At 43.0% G+C, this 25,141-nt stretch overlaps 1 protein-coding gene across 1 annotated transcript; it reads right to left on the reverse strand.

The window, feature by feature from the left end:
• Window positions 1-8,448: 8,448 nt before the first annotated feature.
• Window positions 8,449-23,924, reverse strand: n4bp1 (nedd4 binding protein 1). Its single transcript, XM_062390034.1, has 12 exons — window positions 23,314-23,924; window positions 19,446-19,673; window positions 19,063-19,236; window positions 18,413-18,903; window positions 17,339-17,699; window positions 16,647-16,991; window positions 16,159-16,394; window positions 13,187-13,317; window positions 12,817-12,913; window positions 11,789-11,896; window positions 11,072-11,173; window positions 8,449-10,938 (listed from the first exon to the last, which is right to left on the reverse strand). Exons 1-12 carry the CDS (start codon window positions 23,626-23,628, stop codon window positions 10,563-10,565), a joined length of 2,964 nt encoding a protein of 987 aa, XP_062246018.1. The 5' UTR covers window positions 23,629-23,924; the 3' UTR covers window positions 8,449-10,562.
• Window positions 23,925-25,141: the final 1,217 nt, after the last annotated feature.

Raw genomic sequence — 25,141 nt, forward strand, 5'->3', positions numbered from 1 at the left:
CAATATATCAACATATTGATTATGCATTGTGGAAATATAGTCAGGACGACCATTTTGCATTTTAAAGCTCAACCATCGCTCAGGAAAGAAACCAACATGTGACATTCATCGGGATAATCATTGATATCAACTGAAACCCATTTTTTAATCTTGATATAATTTTTGGCCGTATCATCCAGCCCAAGGATATTGCACTTTCTTCCAGTTTGGAAGCTTGAGCAAATTGAGGATATGTCATCGTTTGCCACCTGAACAAGTTTTTCAGGTTTGCATTATTCTGCCGCTGCACCACAAGTGTGTTTGGTGAAGTGAAGTACAGTCGTCTCTCATCTGTTGATGAGGGTGATGGGTAGATAATCCCTCCCAGTCCCTGCTGAACACCATCACAGGAGAATCAAGTGTTACACCACCTTTTTTTCCCAGTTTGTTTTAGCGCCTCCATCTCCCAATCAGTTTATTGAGCAGAGTCTAACCCTGCGTCTGTTTTGTTTTGTAATTATCTGCAGGTATTTAAACCAAATCAAGTTACAACTAGAATAACTCCAGATATGATATTTAATTAGTTTAATTCATGTAATTCATATTTTAATGAACAAAAATGAAAAAAAGTTTAAAAATACTAAGTATGCTAGCAGTTGTGGTTCTTGTCTTCAGCTAAATTACAGTAATGCGATTGAAATGTTTTCCCCAAACCAGTTGTTCAGCAGTTCAGAATGAGGCCGTGCTATTCAGGCTCCAAGCTGCCGGGCATACATGTAACTGGGCGAGATTAAGATTAAGATTAAGAGGACGTGTCACCTCTTCCATAGTAATCTGGACATAAGGGAGTCCCCCACCCCCCACTTGACACCCACAGGAGGGGGGAGAGAGAGAGAGGGGGGGGGGGGGGTTGCAGGGTGCGGATGGGAGGGGCTGGGATTACACAGAAGGATTGGTTATGTAAATGCATTGTCCCAGTAGACAAGCGGCAGCCGGAGCTCATGGGAGGGCGAGAGAGGCTCAGACAGCAAGAAAAGTGAGAGAAAGAACAGACTTTTGAGAATATAATCCTATTGGCCTCTCTGGAGCCCGGGCTTTGGGCGCTGTAAGAATACCTCTTACTGTAATCACACTGAGACCAAGAGCTTTTCATTACATCTATTAACTCACCGCCCCTTATTCTGAACATACTGTACAGACTAAACCACATTTATCACACGGAGGGAATATTGCAAAGTAAATGTGGATATAAATAGTTTAATAATAAGTCTGAGACTGGGTGCCTGCCCTCAGACTAAGTTCACGTCCTTTCTGGATTTAATGATTTCCGACTACACTGAACACTTGAAAAAGTACACAAATACACATAAATACACTAAAAACACTTTTTTTAAATCAAACCACACACATTTAGGTCATTCCACATGAACTTCTAATGTGGTAATTGGCTATATTGATTTGGCCAATGGCACAGTCATGTTTTACTTTGTGTACTGGGCCATATCACTCACTGAAACACAGTGTGCATGCGCCAATGTAACAGGACTGTGCTCACAGAGGTCTAAAAACATGAACCTGTATTAATACAAGCTATAACTACGAAATCAATGCAACACAAATGTCCAGTTCCTTCACTCTGATTCCCTGAGCCTGCGCTGAAACTGGGGAGAGACCCCCTCCCACTTTCAAAACCTCTTATGTCGAGTATGTTGCCTCCTCATCCAATATAAGGATTTAAGTAACCCCTGTTGTTCCTGGGCAGACAGAATGCACCATGTCATAATATCATTAGCTTTGTTTTGCCGTGACAGTTGACATACTGTATCTCAAAAACTATTGATGGACCATTAAATGTAAATATTCAAGGTGCCCAGAGTATGAATCCTAATGACCAGCATGAGGCTAACGTATGTGTATTTTTTAGTAAAACACCTCAACAACATAGATTCCCATGAAATTTGGAACATATATTTTTTCCGCACTAAAACCGAACTCTCCTATTTTCATCTGCACCATCAGCAGGTCAAAGTTTTTATTTATCCTGTTTTATTTCTCAATATCTACAAGATGTATTGGTAGAAATTCAGGTTTTCCAGATAAAGTATCATAATAATAACAATTGGTGACGTCTACTCTGGTCTTCAGTGACCACTTGGTATCCCGACAAGGAGTTGTTTTGCAGCTGTCCATTTGTGTGATTGTTCATCAGCAGGATTACGCAAAAGCTGCTGAACAGATTTACATGAAACTTGCTTGAAGGATGGAACATCGGCCAATAAAGAACCGATTAAAGGGTTTGGGGCAGATCCAGGAATCTTTCATCACTTTTTGACCATTTCACTGATTATTCAGGAAATAATTCATGGATCTTGATGAAAGAAAATCAAGTATATTTGGGGGGATGTTAAATTTGGTGCAGCTTGATTGGGCCTTGGTGGAGTGACCGCTCTACTGAGTATCATTCTAGTTCAAGTCATTGGATCTTCATGGCTCAGGATTGGTCGCCTCAGTCTGAAAGGCAGCATCTGAAGGAGGAGTGATCTTTCACATGTAGGGTTAAACGGCTGCTTCAGGCAAACTAAGGCCTTAAGAGTGATGAGTAACATCCTTTCTGAAATTGTCAGGTAACCAGCAAAGCTCTACAGGGGTTTGTGTAATGTGATCGTATTTCTAGCTACAGTTGGATCAAGCCGAGGGCAAGAGAGAGACATGGCTACAGGACAGAGCAATCCAGCAGGAATATGAGAAGGGCATTCCTCCATAAGAGCTGATGCTCTATCTTGTCACGGTACAGTAAGTGAAAACATGCATGTGCCAGCAATTGGACTGCTTCCTCCCTGGGTCACACAACACCCCTGAACAAAATCTCATGGATATCGGTTCAGTGGTTTGGGCATAAATCTCTGGTTCTGCTATTATGGACCAATTATGAGGATCTTACTGTTTCTGTTATCCACCAAGGAAACGTCGTTAAATGTCCAGCTGTAAATGTGCTCTAGAAAGTCACAAAGTGAGTCCATTTCCTCAGAATGATGAGAAAAATGAGGCAAACGAGGCAGAAGCAGGAAACAGCAGGGTACGGGACAGCAAGGAGTATGTGGGAGACGGGCTGAGGGGAGAGAGGGGAGAGGAAACAGGGAGATCCAAACCCGAGAGAATGTTAAGCTGTGCTGGTATGCTGCAGGAATTCGTTTTTCTCGGTGGGACGTAACAGCGTTTGAAAGTAAGATACTGAGAGGAGGAGAGAAGAAGAAGGGAGCTAATTGGAGGATGAAAAGAGAAGAGAGTTTGAGAGAAAGGGAGGAAGGAAGTGTGGAGACAGGGGTGACGGATGTGAGGGAGGAGAGAGAGAGTGGGTGGAGGGGAAAGGTGAAAAGACAAGAGAGGAAGAAGAAGGTGACTGGGAGTCGGCAGAATCGCTCACAATCAAATCATCCGCACATTCCACACATGACACTGGATTCTTACACTGATGCAAAGTCTCTGCACTGGATTCATCAGGCTGCTCATGGAGGACAGTGTGTGAGCTGCTGCTCTGAGGTCATGAGTTTGACCTTTTTGTCTTGGAAACCAGAAGTAACCCTATTTGGAAGAGGAGGGGGTGGAGCCTGACGCTGATCGCCCACCTACACCTGCAAAATGCACTGTACTAGCTGTCAATCACACGTTATTCACTCCCCAATGCATAAAGTGCATTATCGACTATATGACAAAACCAAACTTACAAGTATCCTCAAGTAGTATCTGCGGTTTCACGAGCACAGGGCGGAGACTTGCGTGAACTTGACTTTCCATCGGTTCTTAAAACTACTCAACACTGTCCCTTATTCGCTCAAAGAGCAAAAATATCATGTGACGTTATAAGTAGTAGAGTCATTTTCTCATGGACTTCTGTTGCCTTCTATGCAACCAGTGGAGTAGCCCTCTGCTGGTCATTTGAGAGAATACAGGTTTCAGGCACCTTAGCCATATAAAGTCTGTGCTCAGCTGAGAATCTCTTTCATCAGAATGTGGGAATTGACATATTATGAAATCCCCAAAATCATGACTAAACCCCATGGACAGTTTTGAGTCGTTTGGCAGGTGTATAGCTACGATTAGAATCATCCATCCATCCATCAATCAGTTCCTGGTCCCTCCCCCTCTTCACCTCTTTCCCCTCTTTCTCTCCTCTCACCCCAACCTGTAGAGGCAGAGGCCCCGCCCCCGCTCAGTCTGGTTCTACTGGAAGATTCTTCCCGTCTTCTCTCTGCACCTTTGTCCAGAGTTTGCTCATCGTGGGATCTGTTGGGTCTCTCTCACGACGTAGAGGGAAATGAGGCTTGTTGTGATTGGAAGCTGTACATGTGAAATCAGACTGAGGGCAGAGGTTGAACGGGGGGGGGGGGGGGGGTCGTCCCTTTAATGATGTGTCCGGGGACCATCTTGTGTCAAGGGTACAGCCTCGTGTTGACAGTCGAACCCAAGAGAACTCATTAGTCATTACTACATTATTACATAAGCTCTCATGAGTCACACCAGCACACATCTGCAAACTCAGACTCACATGTTGATCTCAACCACCGGGGAGGATTTACAACTCTACCTCAAATGGTTGTGACACAATCACAGTTAGAAAATATTTCCACAGACACACAGACAGGCAGACAGACAGACAGACAGACAGACAACACTCATGGCTCGGACCATCATGTGTGTTTTGTGGTTGCAGATCCAGGATCATAGATTATTGATTGTTCAGATACACAATGTGACTTCACCTCCATGTGTTTCTACTGTTACTGGTCACTCCTCCATCACTGCTCTGCCCTCCATGCCTCCATCCCTCTCTTCATCTGTCAGACATTTCCTCTTTTTAAACATTTAACCTCTATTGCACTTCTAAGCGTCCCTGTGGTTCTCTCTGAGGTTTCTGCGTTTGTTCCTGCTGTTAAAAAAGTTTTTGTAACTTTTTCCTCACTCCAGTGGAGGGTGAGCCACAGAGGAGAGAGTGCTGAGCCCGTTGAGGCCAATTGTGATATGTGTGCTGTGTAAAAAAATAAAATGGGATTAATTGCTGCTTGTCGTTTGTGTAAGAGCAATAAATCTTTTGCAGTTAGTTGGAGTATTGAAAAGTTTCATTAAATACGAAGCTACCGCCAGCAGCCAGTTAGCTTAGCACAAAAAACAGATAAACACGGAAACAGCTCTGTCCAGCAGTGATTACATTGATGCCAATTAACAGGTTGCATTTAGTTTAAACTTCCCATGTAGGTAACTCTCACCGAGACAGAGAGCAGCTTCCAAAATACCAAACTCTTCCTTCCAGTATTCATTTCTTTATTCTTGAGGCTGGTCTAACTTTAGAATGTGCTGAAGTCTAAAATGTGACACAGCACGACTTCTGCTATGACACATTCCTACTGTGACTTTAAACTATAAAGTGTCACATTGCATAATGTCCCCCCCGTTCTGCGTGTCCTCTCACAAGCTCCTCTGGCCAGCAAGTAGCGTTACTGTGCATTCATGTAAATGACGTGGGTTCAGAGGTCAGAGCACAGCTGCGGCACACATAGCACTGTCCACTGTGTGTCTTCATAACCACAACTACAGGGTTGTGCATGACACACTCACGACCGAGGAGCAAGTGAGGACAGAGGCCGACTCGGAAAACATGGAAACAGTGGCACAGATAGGAGTTTAGATCTGAGTCACTTCACTAGGAGCAGAGAAACCACAAGTCTGCCACGGACAACCAGGGTTTCCTTCTTTTAACTGTTCAGGAGACACAGTGGGTGGCACCTGATTCACAAGTCCCATTAGAAATCAAGAGCCCAGCAAATGAAACAATGTGAACGAACGGTGAATTTTGTTATTAAGTTATGTTTTCATTGCTGCTTATTTACGGGAAAATCACTCCACAGATTTGACTGAGTCTTGGTTGAAGGGTGTGGTGTAATAAAGAACCCATTCAATTCTGGAGTGGATTCAACTGAGGGGGAAAATTCAGGGATTCCCAGTTTTTCTACATTTATGTGAATTTCTCAAGTAATAATGCAAAGATATGCTCAGGCATATTCGTGTGACACATCTCTGTGTGTGTTTCACTTGGTGCCATCTTCTCAAGTTAAAGGAGCCAGTTGTGCAAAAAAAAAACCACTTGTTGTGAGAGTGTAGCGTCGTCTCAATGTCGAACGCTAAAAATTCACTTGGAGACGAAAATATTTAGTTTCTCAACCTTCTGGGTCGGAACCTCGAGTGAAGCTGCCAAACCGTACGCTCTGCATGCAGAGGACTCCTATTGCAACAGGAGTCGTGCCGATCTGTTCCAAATTAAACTTGCCGTCCTGTGGGGAATTCTTCTGGAGATATTTTCTTTGGCTACGAGCAGGACCTGCACACGATTCCCTGGAGCACTTTCCACTGCAGCCCAGGAATAATATGTGGACACACACATTGTCAGCGCTGGCAAGTCCCTTTTCCTGAAACATGAGCCACATGCATTTGCATAACGAGAGCCAGGTTGCAAGAGACACGTTTGCCTATGCAATGTTGTACCTGATGGGTCTCTGGGGCCCGAGGCCTCACTGGAAAACAATAAGGGAAAAAATGTAATAAAGAAGAGAATGATAATATGGATGAAACTTAAACAAACAGGGACAAAACTCACTTGCAGCAAAACTCCACAGTTTGCCTTTTGGTTCCCACTTGATTTCTTTTCATCCCTGGACTTTTAAACTATGTTTTGTTTTAATGTAAATAATTTATGTGATACTTTGTGTGTGTGTGTGTGTGTGTGTGTGTGTGTGTGTGCTCATTGAATAAAGAAACATCTCTACATGACCAGGTCCACGTGTAGAATCCGATCTGTCATCACCACAAACCTTCGCATGAAGGCAAAGTAAAGTGTGCTCCATATGTAACCAAATACATGTCAGTGTGTTTTTGTGTGTGTGTGTGTGATTGTGTGTCTGTGTGATCCCCTGCACCCTTGGGAGCTCCCTCTTAAATCCCTCGATCTCCAGTGACAAGGATAATATCCAGTTTCATTCTGGCGAGACTCTTTCTTTCAGAATCTGTCCAGCCTTCATGGACACAACCTTTAACCCTGAGGTGACAGGTGACAGGTTTATTTGACACATAATGATATTGTTAAATTGTTGATGACAGTTTATTACAACTTGTATTTATTGTAGAATCACTTTCACGAAAGAGAACCTTTCTTGTACTCTTAATCGTAACTATCAACCATTCATGATTTTCAAAGAACTGACTGAACGAGAAGATCAGAAGTTGACCAGTTATGTATCATTAGTTTTAGTTTCCTTTTTTTAAATCAATGTATTTATTTTATCATTATTTATTTCTGGTCCTTTATTTGTCTTGTTTGGTTTTTCCTTTTTGTGATTGTATTTATGTATATGTAAGAGTATATGTTTGTGTGAATACATGTTAATGCAAATAAGTGTCATGTATGCAGATGTCAGTACATCTCCTCAATTCTGCAAAAATGTATATATATGTGTATATATATATATATATATACACATATATAAATAGCGCTGTAAGTATATTATGTTCTTCCTTGTGTTACATTTTGACATTATGGTGAATAATAAAAAAACCGTGTTCCAAAAGGAGGAAGGTTAAAGTAATGCCAAGTAGTCAAAGGTCCTTCACACCAAACAGATATTCTCAGATTTTCTATTAAGGCTCCAAACTCTAAAAAGGTCAAAGTTAATCTGAGCTGAACAGGTGCAACAAACTTCACAGTAAAGTCAGGGACACGCCAATCACAGAACAAATATCCTGAAAAAGAAGTAATTTATATTCTCTTGTTGAGTTAATGTAAATATAAATGTTCTATTCAGTCACTTGTAACCTAAACCACCACGTGGGTCATGTGGGGAGAACTGGCAGGTGGTTGTACCAGACCTACATGGCTGCAAGAATACAAGTATGTACAAACAGTTAAAGGAACCTTGGTGGCGATGGTAAACACATGGTCGTGGCTGTGGAAACAGGATTTAAGAGATATTACATTTTGTTTAATTATTATACAATCTGTCTTTTTCATGCACTGGTCTGACTTGTTAAACATGTGACGTCTCAGATACGTGTCTATGTGAAGGTGCAGCTGAATCAATGAGTCATTTTCTCCCAGTGGCTCCAGCTTAACGTGCACTGACCTCTAGTGAGTGACTGGCAGAAGTGAAAGTGTGAGTTCACTGACACCAGCGTGCAGAGTCACTGCATCCCGGCACCCAAATGTAAGACAAGCTCACAATAAAGTAATCATAGGCAAACTCTTGTTATAGTTATAAATGTTGGTTCTACAGGTAAAAAATAGTCCCTCTGTGTTTCTGTGCTGGAGTATTTCTTGACCGATGACTAGTGACCTCCTGAAGCTAAACTAAGCAGCTAAGCTAACTGCTAACATCCAGTTGTTAAAGTTCCTCTTATACACAATAAAAGCACGATTCCCCGAAATGTTTTAAGTGTTCGTTTTAATACTTTATACAAAATTTTTGGCCATCACAGTAACGTCGCCCCACAAAAACTGACTCCATGAAAACAAGAGGTGAAACGCTGCAGGTGACAGAACAGGAGGAGAAACAGTCAACACTGTCCAACCATGCAAACAGGAGTTTATGGGAACTGCTGTGTTTTTATTGAGTTTTGTTTTCCACATACATAAAACTATATGTGCACTGTAGCCAAAAATGCTTGTATTTACAAAAAAAGAGAAGAAATGAATATACACCTAAGAAATATAGTAATAAAAGTCCTTCAGTGATTCCTCACAACAACAACAACAAAAAAGTATGAACAGAACCGTTTGACACCTTGTGAAGATTTGTGCAGATTATTCTTTACAAGGAGAAAAGTGTTTGTATTATACAAAACTCAGCTGCTGCAGCTCCAGGTTCTCCGGGTATGTGAGGGTAGAAAAACAACACAAGCTCTCGGAGGATTCGTCAATGGCACAGTGTTAAACTCACAACATCGTCATTTACCTTCAGTGGTTTGAATTCAGCTATTAACAGTAATTACAAATTGCAAGTTAAAATAAAAAAATGTGGTGTTTGCTGGATTTTGGGGGGAGAAACCGAAACTCTTTTAAAAAGGGGCCGTTTCATTCAATCAACAAAACTGATTAAAATCCAAACTGTTTGTTTCCATCCAGGGTCAGAAGCACAAGTGTGTGTAAAGACCAATAACTTGCTAAATATCTCGGTAAACAAAACGCTGATGAAGAACTAGTAACTGCATCCTCCTGGAAACACTGTTGGATGGCGACTCAAACCTGAACAACTCACTCTGTAATTGAACTTGAACTCAAACTCTCGGTGAAGCGATGTTCAGAAACAGTTTATCTGAGCAGCAACTGCCGACTCAGCACCCGAGTTCAGCTTCAAACTTCAGGTTTAACGAGAGAACACGTCTCTCGTGAGCGGATTCTCAAATTTATCGAACATTTCATCTGAATATTGAGAAAGTTTCTCTAAATAACAAATGTCTGGCCGAAAAAATGTCACCTATAAGCGAGGGATCAATTTAAAAAGCAAAATCGTCACTGAGAAGAAGAAACGTTCTCTTAAAAAACTTTGTGTCACTGACTGAGGAGGGAGGAGATAATAAAAGCTTCATTTAGATTGAGCCCGGTCAGATGGGCAGTCATTCAATAAACTGGATATGTACAATAAGTGAACCATTTCTGAAATAATAATAATAATAATAATCTATATAAAAAAATACAGGTTGCTGTTACTACCCATCTATACAGCCTCAAAATAATGGCCCATTACAAGCCTAGGTGCGTTTCTTTAGTTAGGTTATATGTAATTATTCTGCTTTTGTAATCAAAGTTGCTTCTGGCATTTCTGTCCCGAAATTACACAAATTATTGTTTGTAGGTAAAGCTAAAGATCTCATCATCCCTCTGATGAAGGGCGCCACCGTCATCCTCGTTGAACTGAACCAGTGAAGGCGTCGTGGAGGAGATTCAGTTTTAAGCGCTCTACTTTTAAACATTTCCCTCTTTGATGATGAACCCTTGAACTTCTAACATGGTTCCCTCACGTCAAGTTCAATACCCTGCTGCTGCCCGACAGTGTGAGCGGACGTCCTGTGTTGAAAACATGCAAAAACCTGCGAGTGTCGATGATCTGATGAAGATAAAGCTCTGAGACTGTGGTATCGGAAGTCTGATGGTTTAATGAGGTTCTGGAGAAAGAAGCGGATCACGAGCGGCAGCCGCTGACCCACGAGACCAGGTCACCACTTTTGGTCCAAAATATTTCCTCCTGATTTTGCTGCTCTGACACTTTAGATCCTTCAGTGTTGTTCTTGTGGATCGAGTGGAAAGCGAAGGAGGAAGGAGAGAGAGAAAGAGGAAACACAAATCCCCCAAAACACTCTTTGCCAGTAGCAGCTAGTTTGATGATCAATCTTAATGTGAAATAATAATATTAAAAAGGAAAAAAACTTGAACTGTCCTCCAGGCTGGAAGATGGCAAAATAAATTATATTCCGGCTGACACCTGAACGCATGTCCTTGTGGGTGAGTGATCCGTTGTGTGTGATTCTCACTGCACAGTCATTTACCCCAGCAGCAGCCCAGACAGGGCGTTCAGGTCTCTCATGTACGGGTTGTCGCTGAGGATGCGGTCGATCCGCTGCTTCTGGTCGGGGAAGATGTCGTACAGCTTCCTCTTCAGCTCCGAGGTCTCCCCCGGGGACCGCTGGGGCGGAGGCGAGGGTGACGGGGAGGCGGGTTGGCGTGGTGGGTGCCATTCGGGGGGACCGGAGTGGGGCCAGTGCGCTGGGGGGTGGGCCATCAGGGAGGCAGGGGGCCGGGGTATGGAGGAGGGGGGGCGAGGAGCGGAGTGCAGGGCCTGGACGTAGACCGGCTGCTGCTGCTGGCTGGTCGGCCGCAGGTCTGAGGGTCTCTGAGGGGGCGGGGTGGCTGCCGCTCTCCTGAGAGGAAAGGGATGAGTGACATGTGTTAACAGGCTGTTTGTTAAAGACCACCACACGGAGACTTCAATGTGTTTACGATCACACAAAGCACGGAGGTCCCAGGTTCCCTCTGAGCTCCGGCCTCACACACCTGTTCTCTTTTCGCAGGAAGACGTCCAGGTGAGGTCCGTTTTTACCCAGAGGGTCGTCAGGGATCATGAAGAGGTCCTCCACAAACGTGAACTGAAGCAGCCTGTCAATCACAAGGATATTCAAAAAGATGTACATTTTACAGGTACTATTTTTTTAAGTATAGAAACATGAAATCTATATTTTCTTCTCTCATCTCTCTATCGATGAACAATCAGCACGAACTCTGAGCAGATGAGTTCATGTGTCACTTTCAGAATCACAGAAACAAATCCTCACTTCAGTGTGATAAAAAAAAATATGCATAACAACCAATAGAGGGCGACACAGTCTCACAGTTAACTCCTCAAGGCTCTGTCTTCATTCTCTGGTGACATGTGCTGTATGACTTAAACCAAGAAGCTTTATATGACTACAAACATACATACACTGAATTTAAATGACTGCGATGATGATGTTGTCATTTCACAAGCCAAATTATCTTATTTGAATATTCCTGGACGTGAAAATGATTTACCTGTGAGTCACTGTTTCAATCATTTATTTGTAATTTTTTTTGTTTTGTTTCTACTCTCTCATTTGTAAAAGTACAATTCTAAAATCTCTGCCCCATTGGGGTCAAACGGGGTCTTTGGATCGCTCGTCCCAGTCTCAGTGGACTTCCCAGTATCGTGTTGGGTAATGGGCTGTGTGAGTGAATGACTAATTGAGACGTCACCTCTCTTGAATGATCCTCCGCCAGGTGTCCGAGGTGTCCACAAAGTCCCTCAGGTTGTCGTTGGTGACAATGATCCCATCTGTTTTTTCCGCGAGGTGAAGCAGGAACCTGAAAGAGAGAGAGAGAGAGAGAGGGAGGGAGGGAGTGTGTGCATTAGATAATCAGGATTTTCCCTTTGTTCAAAGTCCACAGATGTGAATCCACAGCTAGAGGAGAGCCCTGTGTGTGGAGTCACGGTGAGTTGTCTTAAAATAGGACTGATAGAGCCACTGACCACAGAAGTGCATCATGATTTTAGTCATTTCAATGAAACTTTTTAAAAACCAAACATCCTTTAAATCTAGTTAGTAGTATTCTTATTCATGTCTTTATGTAAACATAGGGTGATAACTTCCATACTAAAACTTCAACTCAGCCCGGGAGTTCTAAACTTAAAATGGGGCCAGCAGCGTTTTCTAACTTCTCAGTTTCAGGCACTCAAAACCACTGGAGTCGTGTGGCAGGTGTACACGTAGCAGCAGTGCTGTGTTATAACAATAAAATGTAGTCCTGTGGATTTAGACTTAGACGATTGAGAGGACGACACAGTTTGAGATATTCATGTCCCTGGTTTTTACCTGCTGGCTTATGATTGAATCTCTTGTATCTGCACCATTGGATTGAAAAATATTCTGAGCTGGTCACTGTCTCTATAAAATGTGACTCCTTTAATAAACCTTTGTTTTAGTGTCACTGGATTATTGATATTCAGATCTTGTTGAGCACCTGAATATGTTTTAGATCTTATTTCATCCTGTATGAACCCTTGAGTTGCCTGAGATCCTCTGTCAGAGGTGTTCTCACTGATCCAGAGACGAGATTAAAAGCGAAAGGGGCCGGAGGAAATGATCCAGGAAATTATGCCGTCAGTGTTAGAATCAGTTTCATCTTTAATTTAACCGTAGAACTTTTGCTGTCTTGCTTATTAGGAAGCACCGTGTAACTGTGTTTTGAAAGGTGAGATCATTTTTAAGGATGTGGGTGTGTACCTGTCATCGTGAGAGCAAATCCTCTGACCACAGACCTCTCTGGACGGCGTGAAGGAGAGCAGCCTCAGGTCCTCCAGCTGGTTTAGAAAATGTTGCTCTGTGATAACGTAACATCAGATAAATCGGTGTTACAGGAGAGTGACACCTACACAGTGAGGTTTGTTTGGATTCTGCGTGCTCGACGAGGGTGTGACTTATTAAAGTCAACAACTCCCGTGTTTTGTTTGAGTCGTGTACATGGACTCTTTAATGTTTGCTTTTGATCAAATATAAAAAGTTGAACATCTTCTTCATTCACACTAAAGTCAGCCCGGAGCCAAAACAATGAGAAACACTTTGCTCCAGCACCTGCAGCTCATAGTTGTCATACCTGTTGTGAATCTGTCTCTCTTCTGACGCCACTGGGGGACAAACACCGTGATCTCTCTGTGGCCCCGCCTCCAAAACGTCTCCACAGCCAGGGCGATGCCGCGACAGGAGAAGAAACGATGGAGGCCGTGACTGGAGAAGAGGAGCGACACAGTCAGAGACGAGGATCAGAGGACGAAACAGACAAATGAAAAATGCACTGGACGGCAGTGGAGCGTCTCATGTCTCAAATAGATTTAAGTTACGGTATAAGTGGTTTGTAAGAAGGATCGATATTAAATCAATAATCAACACATCATCACCGGCTTCTAATCCCCCAACAACCAGCATTTTTCTTTCCATGTCCCGTCCCAGGCTCCACATCATTTGAACTTACAGTTTTTAAAAGCTAAACTGCTTCACAAGTGACTGAAAAGATTTAGACTTGATCCTTCAAGTTGGTTTGATACTGAATCTGGATGGGGATCCCCCCCAAACAACTCAACCACCGACAGCGGAACCATTACACAACAGATAATGAACCGCATGCATCACATTGCGACTATGAGCAGAACAAAGTGTCCTGTGCAAACCACACATAACTTCACTGTTCCAATGAGGGATTTTTCCAAGCTCTTCCCCATGCTTTCATTTCACAGTCTGAATTCTGACACAAAAGGGTAAATATTTATGCTGCATTAAAACCTCTGGGTATAAGCGGATGAGCACATAATTTATAAATATATATTATTGGCACTATCACCAATCTCTGCACCTTAGAACCGCACGTGCCCATAACTCTCTTACTGTTTATATTGTTGTTTTTATATTGTTGTTTGTACAGTGCACCAACCACACCAAGGCAATTTCCTGTATGTGCAAATATACATGGCAATAAAAATAATTCTGATTCTGAACAACTTAAAAAAAAAGGAAAATTAAGGGGGAAGTATAAAGCTCTGAAATCATAATAATGCAGCCAAGTCTTATTATTATATAATTAGCACCTGACTTCAAACTGGCTTTCAATGGTCTCCATGGCAACAGTAGCCCTGTTAGTACTCACAACAAACCAGCACCCAAATAACCACACACACACACACACACACACACACACACCCCGTCGCCTGACCCAGATTGTTGATAGTGACGTGAACAGCGTGTACGCGCACGTCAGACGGCCGATATACAACAACATGGTAGCTACAGCAGAAAACCACAAAAACAACAATCTCCAACAGAGACGAGAAACTCCCCGAGATCATCCAGCATCACCGGAGCAGGAAGCTGTCGAGCTGCAGACCCACAACACAACAAGTATTAAACACAAACACGCAGGGGCTGGGGTTGTCCCTGCATTTGACGTCCTGGTGTGCATTTGTTTAAAATTAATCTGCGCCACATTAATAAGCGTCAAAACCCTGCATGTGATCCTGAGCAGAGGAGAAACAGACAGCTACTTTTTTTATTTATTGATATTTTTCAATTTTAAATTGCAAGAAAACGCAGCAGTCTTCACTTTGCTTCTTTTTTGTTTCATTTATAATAAAAATATAATTCCCCAACTTGTAAATGAATGACGCGTCTGTTCACTTTTCTTTCCTCTTCCTTGTCATGTGAATTTCTGTCAGTTACTTCTGCGCTGGCCACTTCCCTTTTCGATCATCCTGTTCAGCCATCAGGCCTCACATGAGCTGTGGTGAAGCACAGAACGGCCACAGCAGCTGCTTCATACACAAAATGTTTAGCGGCCAGTAAAGGATAGGTCACTGGAAATGGTCTGATGCCGATGGGACAGGGACCAAGATGGTTTGTGTCATATTAGAAGAGGAGAAGCATCTTCAATCTCGATCTACAGTCGATGGTACTGACTCAGTCTGTGGCACTGACTCACTGTGGAAAACTACAAACACCATTCCAGTACGTGTGCAGTGTAGACGGCTGATAATAAACATCTGTGACATGACGTTCATTTTACCGACACAAAACAACGAGGTGGAAAGGTCGCACTTATATCAACAGTCAAGAATATGCGCAAACAAAAACACACACACGTACATACACGTACAGAAGACAGGGCAAGAACAGTTTCGTCTGTGGGTCAGAGCTGCGATGCCAACTCAGGGGAAGTTCCGACAGTTGAAAGAGAAAGTGATGAATGACACCACAGTGGGTAAAGATGATGCAACCAGTACTATAGCATGAAAACCTGGAGGTAACCTGAGGCTGCAGAGCTCTTCAGAGCAACTCTACATGTTTGTACAACCTCTGTCGAGACCAGGATCAAGATCAGATCCTGATTCTAAAACCTGCACTGAGAACATCACTTATAATTTAAAGCAGCAGCGGCCATTTTAAATGAAAACTAGAAAGGAGCTAATAACAGTCCTTAGTCCTTCTATGAAAGCGCATTTAATTTCCCTAGATCCAGATTTGGATCTGCACCAAATGGCCTGATGTTCTTTACACAGTAAGGTTGAGACCTTACAACTCTAGAGAAACCCAGAAGTTCCCACAACAAGCAAACATACTGGCGACAGTGGAAAAGACAAAAACCTTCCTTTCAACAGGAAGAACACACAAACAGACTCATAGTTGTGTGTCAAACTTTGTATTTCTAACAGAATGTAAGACTGATGAAGCTTTTTCGGCTTCAGCTTATTTCTGGTAAAGACCGGGTGAGGGAGAGAGGAAGTGGAACAGAACATGTAAGAAGTGGTTGTAAAAGTGAGAGTTCGAGGTAAGGTCATCTGGAATCAAAACTGTGATGACACATCGGCAGAGAGTGACGAAATCAAGAAGAGCGAAGCAAGAGTCAGAGCAATGTGCTACGACTCTTACTGTCATACTTGGCGTTTACCTGGTATTTTTGTTTTCGTAATGTTAAGAGGAAATTATGGGGGATTACTGGAGAGGAACTTATGGGTTAAGATGTTCCAGTAAACACAAGGGTTTCTGGGTTTTGTGTGTGTGTGTGAGAATGAGTAGACTCACGCCATAGCCACATTGCTGCCATCGATGATAATGTGTCTGAGCTCTGGACGCCCCGGCTCATTCGGCAGCTTCAGGGTGTAGGGCGTCCTCAGCGACTGATGAAAACGACCCAGACCGGTGACTGGAGGCGCGGGGGGGTCGTTGGCAGGAGGGCTCTTGGCCAAGCCCCCGTGAAAGCCCATGTGGCCGATGGTCTGATAGGGGAAGGCCGAGGGCCGGTTGATGGACTGAGCCGACTGAGGAGGACAAGAGATAAAGAGTTGGAAATTAATAAATTTAACGAAAAACTTCAGCTTAAGGTGTCATTTGTGGTCTGTGTTCATGAACTGAAGGACAATGTAGGTGGACTTGATTAATGTAAGTTAATTATCTTAACATGATAAGGCCCAAACCTTTTAGTTGCACGATAGGAGTGGTTAAAGTGATGAAACACAAAAACACTGTTGTAAGTGGCGGGGGGAGGGGGGGGACTTTAGGTTAATACCTACACTGGGAGTGGAGGCCAGGGAGGTGGTGGTGGTGGCCGCCAGCCACTGAGGCGTGCTGCGCAGTGCCGTCACACTCTCGACCTTCACCGATCCTCCTAAAGTCTGAGTCCCGCCCCTGGACAGGTAGTCCCTCTGAGGGACGCCACTCCCGCCGCCCACTCCCCGAGCCAGGTAGTCTGTCCTGGATCCCGATTGGGTGTCGAGTTGTGCCGCGAACAAACGTGACACACTGCCGTCTGCTGTTTTGGTATCGGAGAAGATGACATCATCGTCGTCGACAATGGTAATGACCTCATAGTTTCCTGCTCCTCCTTGTGCACTGGAGCTCCTCTTGATTGTGATCGCCTGAAATGGGATTATCATTAATGAGGCACAATACCATTTAAATGGATCAACCACTCGATTCTTTCATGTGATGAACCAATCAGAGGAGTCTTAAGATATGAAGCAGTTTAGTGGAAATGAGGTGAAGTGAACAGACGCAGAGATCAGAGTTAAGATGGATGATAAAATGAGTTATGACAGATGATAAGGTGACACAACTTTCACAATTGATGACAACAAAATGACAAGTCATTCACAGATCAACCTGCTCTGTGATTTTAGTCCAAGTGGTTTGATCCAGTTTTGTTCTTCTATCAAAGGAGAGAAAGAAAAGAAGGCGGTAACACGGTCTCTAGGAAGTGAAATACCTGCTGAGTGCTCGTCTCGCTGCCGCTGCACTGCCTCCGGTGGCCCAGTCCATTGCTGCTGCTGCTGCTCCCGGGCTGGTTGGGCTTAATGTTCTCTTTAGACCTGCCTGGGTCGACCAGCGCTCTGCTGAGCTCCTTGTCTCTGAGACGAGAGACTGTGGAGGACGAGGACGCCGACGAGGACGCTGCAGTGTGTGAGGAGCCTATGGAGGTGGGCCGTCTCTCTTTGTCGCCTCCTTTTGAGCCCTCCTCACAGCGCTTGGTCTCCTCAACGATCTTCTCCAGGACGAGGAAGGTGTCCTCCGTCTGTCCTGTCTCCTTGACAATACGCTCCACCACTTCCTGCTGGTAACCCATGGTCCTGGAGACATTTAGTTTTAGAAAATTTTAATTTGCAGCCTGATGAGTGTTTAGTCTGTCTTTAAACAATTCACACATGCCTATATGTTAAACATTAACCGAGGTATTTGCAGCTGTAAGTATTATTTCTCCTGCTTTTTTTACTCAGTTTTATATTATACGTTATATTTGCGTTGCATGTTTTGTTGCATTATTTTTTGTAATTTGCCCAGTGAGGAATAAATTGTGTTACAAGAATGAACAACCATTAAAGACAAATTGTTTGTTTAGATGCCACCGCTGCTGCTCAGACTGGAAACACTACACTGTGATCACAAAGGGAAATGTTGTACTTGTTTTGACTGATGCAGTCCGAAGCCTCATATGAGCTCCAGCTGAACTTCAGAATCTATTTTTACACAGATTGAGCGCAGTTGATTCTGAATGTTACACTGAACTTTATTCGTAGAAACTCATCTCCTGATAATTAAAACAATTAATTATTTAGTTAGTAAAAGACAAATTTAAAACAGTGAACAATCTCATCTCCCTTATTCCTAAAGTGAACTTTATTAAATGGCTTAATGAAAAGTCTTGTTTGGTCCGACCAAGAAGACAAATTCATATTTGAGAACATAAAACATCCAGCAACTCAATTCCTGTCATCAGGCTCATAGACCTGACATATTAATAACAGGATCATCAGCAGGGACTTGAAACTGTTTAAACTCTCACCTGAAGAAATTGACCAGGCAGCGGAGGTTGGTTTCTGGGCTGACTGCCTCCCCCTCGTCTGAGATGCCTTCAGCGGACTCCAGCATGATCGGCCCGACTGTGTTTGCTTTAGCAGAGGAGGAGAGAGACGATGAGGCTGAGGGCGTTTTGGATCTACAGCTGCCACTCGCTCCCTGGCCCTCCCTGTCCCTCTGTCGCTCTCTCGCTCTCTCTGGCGACTCGTCTCTCCGCTCCAGAGAGTATTGTCTCTTTGTGTCCCGAGTCTCGCTCTCAGACGAGCGCCGCTTGTGTGAGGGCCGAGTGCCGTTGAGCAGGACGGTCTCTGCACCTAAACCTATCCCTGCTCCCGCTTTCCCGGCTCCGCCGACAGATCCCACCGTGGCCCCTCTCTCTTCAAAGCTGGTGTCCAAGATGCGGTTGGAGAGCTCTGTCACTGGCGTGTTGCTCTGTGAGCGGTCCTGGTCGACCTCCGCCGTGCTGAGATGAGGAGACTGGTTGAGGAAAGAAAATGCAAATCACCTCAGATAGGAAACTATAATCTGAAACATTATAAACTGAAACAAAACTTGATGTATCAACCTTTGCTGCTGTGTGAGGATGACCCCTAAAAGAAAACACGCTAAAGACGCATTAAAGACGCCTCCACTAACCAGTGAGGATGTGTTTGTGCTGGTTGGGCTGTGAGCCAGTCCCAGTAACTCTTCCTTCAGGGCACTGGGCAGCAGAAGAAGCTCCATCGTGTATTTATCATCTTGTTCCTCAACGAAGGATTTGAACGCTCGTTTCACCGCAGGCTCTCTGTCACCGGGTAGACTTCGCTTCTCCTGGACAACACAAACAGAGAATGAGACGTGATGGCCCACAGTGCTACAGATTTCCAATATCAATCCATCTTCCTTGTTTTGTATCAATTAAATATATAATGATTTAGGAAATGTAAAGGTTAATGTTAAGTGAAAATGCCCATTGCAATTTCCTATAAAAGAAGGTGATATTTTCAACAAAAAAAATGTACAGGTCACAAGACTCGTACCTGGAATAGTGCTACAAACTGCTGAACTCTGCTCTGCGCCATCACAACCGGCTCGGCCTGGCCCACCAGCCGCAGGCGACCCGGCTCCAGCACCTGGACCTCGGCACTCGTGTCCCGTACGAGCCGGTCCAGGAAGAGGCCGCGGGCTCCAGCAAAGATACAGTGCATGTCCACCGGGTACCGCTCCTCTTTCTTTAGCTCTGGGGCACAAAGTCCTCGCACATATTCCTGCACAATGAGAAGAAGAAGCTATAATTAATTAACATCATCTGACTAATAAAGCAGTGAAGATGAATTTAATAAGCAAAACAACAGCAAACAATAGTTAATCCAAGTAACAACAGAAGAAAATGTAGTTTCTCAAAAGCTGCTCATTCTCTGTGCCCATAACTCTGGTACTGTATATATTTTGTACCATATACAGATTCATATTGTTGTTTTATGTTGTTTTTATATTGTTGTATTTCCTGTATGTGCAATCATACTTGGCAAATAAAATAATTCTGATCCTGATTCAATCAACCTCTTAACTCGTGACACATCGACAGGTGACTTGTGCTGAAACTAAACTGGTCATTGATTTAGGGAATCTCCTCACGGGGACAAGGTTTGGATGAATCACATCCAGGTGTGTGTGTGTGTGTCACATATTTTAAGAGTGTCTGGGTCGAAAAGAAAGGAACCAAGAATGTTAAATGACTCAGCGATGACTCATTGGGAGTAAAAAAAGAAAGAACCGATATCAGAATTGATAGAGAATCAGATCAGTAAATACTTGGGTGAGGCTTTTTAAAATGAAACAAAAGAGATGGACTTTCCAGTGCGTCTGGACCTGCAATTATCAAATCTGCGATGACGTTCTCCTCGTACCTACATGAAGGTTTTTAATGACAAAGTAAAAATAGAAATGTGGCATTCAGTAAGTATAAATAATACAGTATGATTATGTCTGGCGTGGTTCATGAGGTTAAACGTTCTCGGTAGGAACTTAAAAAGCTTTCACAAAGAGAATAGTTTAAAGACAGGTTTTATGTGAGGTTACAGATTAAAGCTGCCAGACATTTTCCAAAGGGGCAGCGAGAACGCAAATGTCCCGAGTCAGTTGCTTCGGACATTTTCTACAACTTTTCCGGGCAGCCCCCCTGGTAAACGGAAAATATAAGAGGGAGCCCATGTGGGGCTACAGCAGGAAAATGTCTGGAAAATGTGTGTTGATAATGTTTCAAGCACTTGACATTTTACTATGGGACAGGTGGGAAAAAATTCCGGGGAAAGTCCGGCTCTAATGACTCGGACCTTTGTGTTCCGGCATAAAGTCTCCCCGGAAAAAAAGTACCAAATTTCTCTGGAGTTCAGAGCACGTCTGAAAGCAGCTTTAGCCGACTCCCCCTTCTGTTTAGTTAAAACACTACAAAGCAGAAGATAGATGATAACAACCAAAACTTCAGCTAATAACACAAACTGTATTTCTCCTTCTGTAAGTCAAACAGCTTTATATCATCCACATGTCGACGCTCTGGGAAGTAACAGCAATCTGTGGCAGAGTGTTTAAAGAGACGACAACAATTATGACTATATCAATCATGTGCAGCACTTTTGTCACGGTTGCTTAACCCTTAAGAAACTAGATTACTGGAAAGCCATTCATGGGGTAACCAGCAGTGATTTCCCAAACTTTCGGATGGTATGGCTATGCAGGAAGTCACGTGTGGAATCCTCATTATGAGTCGCACAGGCCGACGGTGAAATGTCCTTCTCAGCATCGCACTCGTGGTTGACTGGCAGAGCCGGGAACAGCTGGTTGCAGACTTGCGCACCAAAGTGAGTCTCATGACACGAGATACAGAAGTGTGACCAATACTCGCGTACGGGAAATCACGTTGAAATCAAATCAACAGATATAGACCGCTGCTTTGCATGGGTAAGCAAAATGTAGGATTTCTAAATAGATCTCGGGTTCAGATGACTTCAACCGACAGCTGTGTTTCAAATCATCATCAGTTAAAGAGAAAACCTCCGCCAACGCAAAACTACCCAACTTGTCCTGATTGCTTTGGTCTTATAGTAGATTAGTATGATAACCTAAATTATATATTTTTATAAAAAATAGTTAAAAAGATTGGATCTCCACTTTAATCTACATCTGCTGTGGCTCAAAGCGGGTTGTTAATTAACCAGAGGGGTTGGTAGTTCTATTCCTGGCTCAGTCGCCATGCAGAAGTTTGACAGTGAATCCAAAATCAGCCCTGACATTTGTGAATGTGTGATCAGAGTCAATTATTTTGATGATTCACTATTAATTTGAGTATTTTTTGTAATAAAGAATTGGAAAAGTTTATCAGTTTCATATTATCAGTTGTGAGGATTAATGCCTTTCTTGTCGCACATTACACTGAGTGAGGTGAATAGTTTTTCGGCAACTGGTCAGCAGAAACTTTGTTTATTTTTGATATGATATAACTAAAAAAATGAATCAACTTATTGAGAAAATAACCGAGCACATAAACCGATAATGTAGTTTCATCCCTTAAAAAAGTATTCTGCCAGTTTGAACTTAATTTTTCACATCTTGACAACTTTCGTTACCTCTGACACGGAGGTTGCTTGTTGGCTGGTTTGTTTGTAAGAAAGATTACACCCAAAAACTACTCATCAGATTCTAAAGGGATAAAACATTGTTTCTCTATTATGAATATTAAGGTATAACTGATTTCTATGAGTGTGGGACAGTTGAACGCGCTCTACAGAGTGTAACTTGAGTGTCTGGTCATGACGCCACAACGCAGACCTGTTATGGGAAAACGAAAGTGAGTGAATGAAACTGAGCCGAGTTTGACCTAAATCAACAATTAGCAGCAGCAGCAGCAGTAACGCATCAAGTGACTTCATCCAAATGTTCCTCAGCCACAGAATAATGAAAACAAACATCATTTGAAACTAGGATGACGGAGGTGAGGCCTTCACAGCCGTCACACAACCTCCCTTTGTGGATCCGACAAACTACCACACTGTGCTCTTATAAAAACGGTGTAACTACACGTTGGTTAATTTTACCACTTTATCTTATTGTTGTTCTCATTCTACTCTTTTAACCAGAGGTTTGTTTTATTTTTTCATTTTATCAACTGTCTCTTGATTTAACTTGTTTTGTAATTGCAGGCATTTTAAGGTTTTATCTTCGTGAAGCACTTTGTAAACCAGTTTTTTTAAATGTGCCAAATAAATACAGTCTCTTTTACTAATTATCAATATAGTCATTATTATTATTATTAAACCAACTGTTTAATAAAGTCTAATAAAGTCCATCTATTGGTGGTAAATCAAATGTCAGGACATGGGTGATTATACCATGATCTTAAATATGTTAATAACAGTTTGGGAAAGTTACATCTGCTGCTGCTTTCATTAAACATCGGCTCTGAACTTGATGTTTTGTGATAAATCGTGTTTGTGCTGCAGATGTTATAACTTCCACATGAACTGTTTCTATCTCTGAGCTACAGCAACAAAGTTATACCTGGTGTGTTTCAGCCTTTGTAGACGAGGACAACACAGATGCAGATGTTGTGACATGAACCACATGAGCTGTTTGAATCTCTGAGCTCTGAACTTCTACAGAGTTAAACCAGGTGTGTTTCTGCCTTTATAGACAACATCTAATCATATGAGACACATATTGAAACCCCTGTGTGAGCTCAGTGTGTCTCTGAGGATGTGAAGTGTTGACATGAAGCAGAGGAGACTGGCGACAATCACAGGACCGTGATACACCTGCTCACCAGACACAAGGCGACACGGACACTGGGTATCGAACCCCCGCTGGTCGATGTGTGTGTGAGGGGACAGAAGCAGCTTTGAGTAACTTCACCTTCGCCTTGGACACGTCGTCCCGGTTCCCCCGGAGCTGCAGCCATATCTGCCGGGAGGTCTTGCTGCCGTGCGGCTGCCCAGTGTGGTCCAGCAGCCCGATGATGGTGAACGTCACTTTGAAGACCTGCTCCACCCGGGGCCTGGCGCACTTCAGCTCGTCTTCCTTCTCCTCCGGGACCGTGAACTCGTCCACGGTGGCACCGTCCTCCGGCTGCTGCTGCCTGCCCGCCGCGGGGAGCCTGCCGCCCGGCTGCTCCGCGCACGCTAGCTCGGTGACTCGTCGCATTCCGAGGAGGGGCCGCGTTGTTGACATTCCGCTTCTCGGTCGGACCGTCGCTCCGGACCGCGACGACTCAGAACTCGGCCCCGCCGGCCACGCTGGGAGCCTCCGGCGTGTTCATGGTGGGTTTAACGTGAACTGCGGTGCGACGCGGCGACGTTTTAACGGCGTCAAGCGACATGAGCGCGGATGTAGCGCTAGCTTCGTAACGCGGAAGCCCCGAGTGACGTATCCGGAAAGTCCCCGTGATCACGTCATCAAAGCACGACGGCGAGTCCACAGATGTTTATCAGTTTTTGTTTTTTTTCTCTTTCAGATGAGGTTTCCTGCTCCACCTGATTATTATTATCGTTATTATTATTACTATTATGAATATTATCATTTAAAAATAGGAATAGAATAATAAACAAGTTTACATGGTGTTGTACACAATAACAAACAGGAACATAGAAGCCAGGGATGTTGTACAATATAAATCAACATATATTATATAGGATTGAACGATATTCAAAGTTTGAACTGCCTTTATTTTGGATGATTTGGAAATTAGATTCACATATGTCTTTCCGAAATAAAATAAAACAGGGTCTTTTATTGATATTTTTTTTTGGATTTATCATTTTTATTTGGGGGGGGCAAACCACATACCAAATATTCCCCAAAATGATGACAATTATTTAAAAAATATGGTCAATAATAAACGTACAGGGGGCCTTTATAAAATGTCTTGGTGTTATATCAAAGTCCAAAAAAGGTGCAAGACTGTTTCTGGATGCTCGTCACAGAATGAACAGTTTGTGTTTATGTCCTATGTACATTTTTTGTGTTTTTCTGATGTGGTGCTAAAAGCGAAGGAGGCGTGAAAACCAGTTTGACAAGCAGTGACCAGGACTTTCCATGAATTTATTTGTGTTATTTGTGTATAGGCTTATTATTTTTACTATTATATCTCAGTACTTCACTGTGTATTGTAGTACTTTATTGTGTGCCATTTACTTAGTATGATCAGTTTTTATACATTTAATGTTAAATTCTATATTCTAATTTAATTCTTCGTATCTGTTTTATTGCCACTTCGCTCTATATGCACTGCCCTAGATCATTCTGCTGTAACTCAATCATTTGTAAATTTAGGATCAATAAAGTGCATCCATCCATCCATCCATCCATCCATCCATCCATCCATCCATCCATCCATCCATCCATCCATCCATCCATCCATCCATCCATCCATCCATCCATCCATCCATCCATCCATCCATCCATCCATCCATCCATCCATCCATCTATCTATCTATCTATCTATCTATCTATCTATCTATCTATCTATCTATCTATCTATCTATCTATCTATCTATCTATCTATCTATCTATCTATCTATCTATCTATCTATCTATCTATCTATCTATCTATCTATCTATCTATCTATCTATCTATCTATCTATCTATCTATCTATCATGCGTATTGCCAATTACAACAAACTAATATAAATTGTCATGGAGAAGACTCACTGGAAGTGAAGAAGTTGCTTCTCTTTCGTGTGT

The sequence above is a fragment of the Platichthys flesus genome, chromosome 6 (assembly GCF_949316205.1).
Source record: "Platichthys flesus chromosome 6, fPlaFle2.1, whole genome shotgun sequence".
In the NCBI taxonomy this organism is placed as follows: domain Eukaryota; kingdom Metazoa; phylum Chordata; class Actinopteri; order Pleuronectiformes; family Pleuronectidae; genus Platichthys; species Platichthys flesus.

Coding starts and splice junctions, on each gene's coding strand:
- n4bp1 (XM_062390034.1), bottom strand. CDS start 23,628: ATGTCAACAACGCGGCCCCTCCTCGGAATGCGACGAGTCACCGAGCTA. Junction 16,992..17,338: donor GCGAGACGAGCACTCAGCAG/GTATTTCACTTC, acceptor ATCCCATTTCAG/GCGATCACAATCAAGAGGAG. Junction 11,174..11,788: donor CGGAGGATCATTCAAGAGAG/GTGACGTCTCAA, acceptor TGTGATTGACAG/GCTGCTTCAGTTCACGTTTG.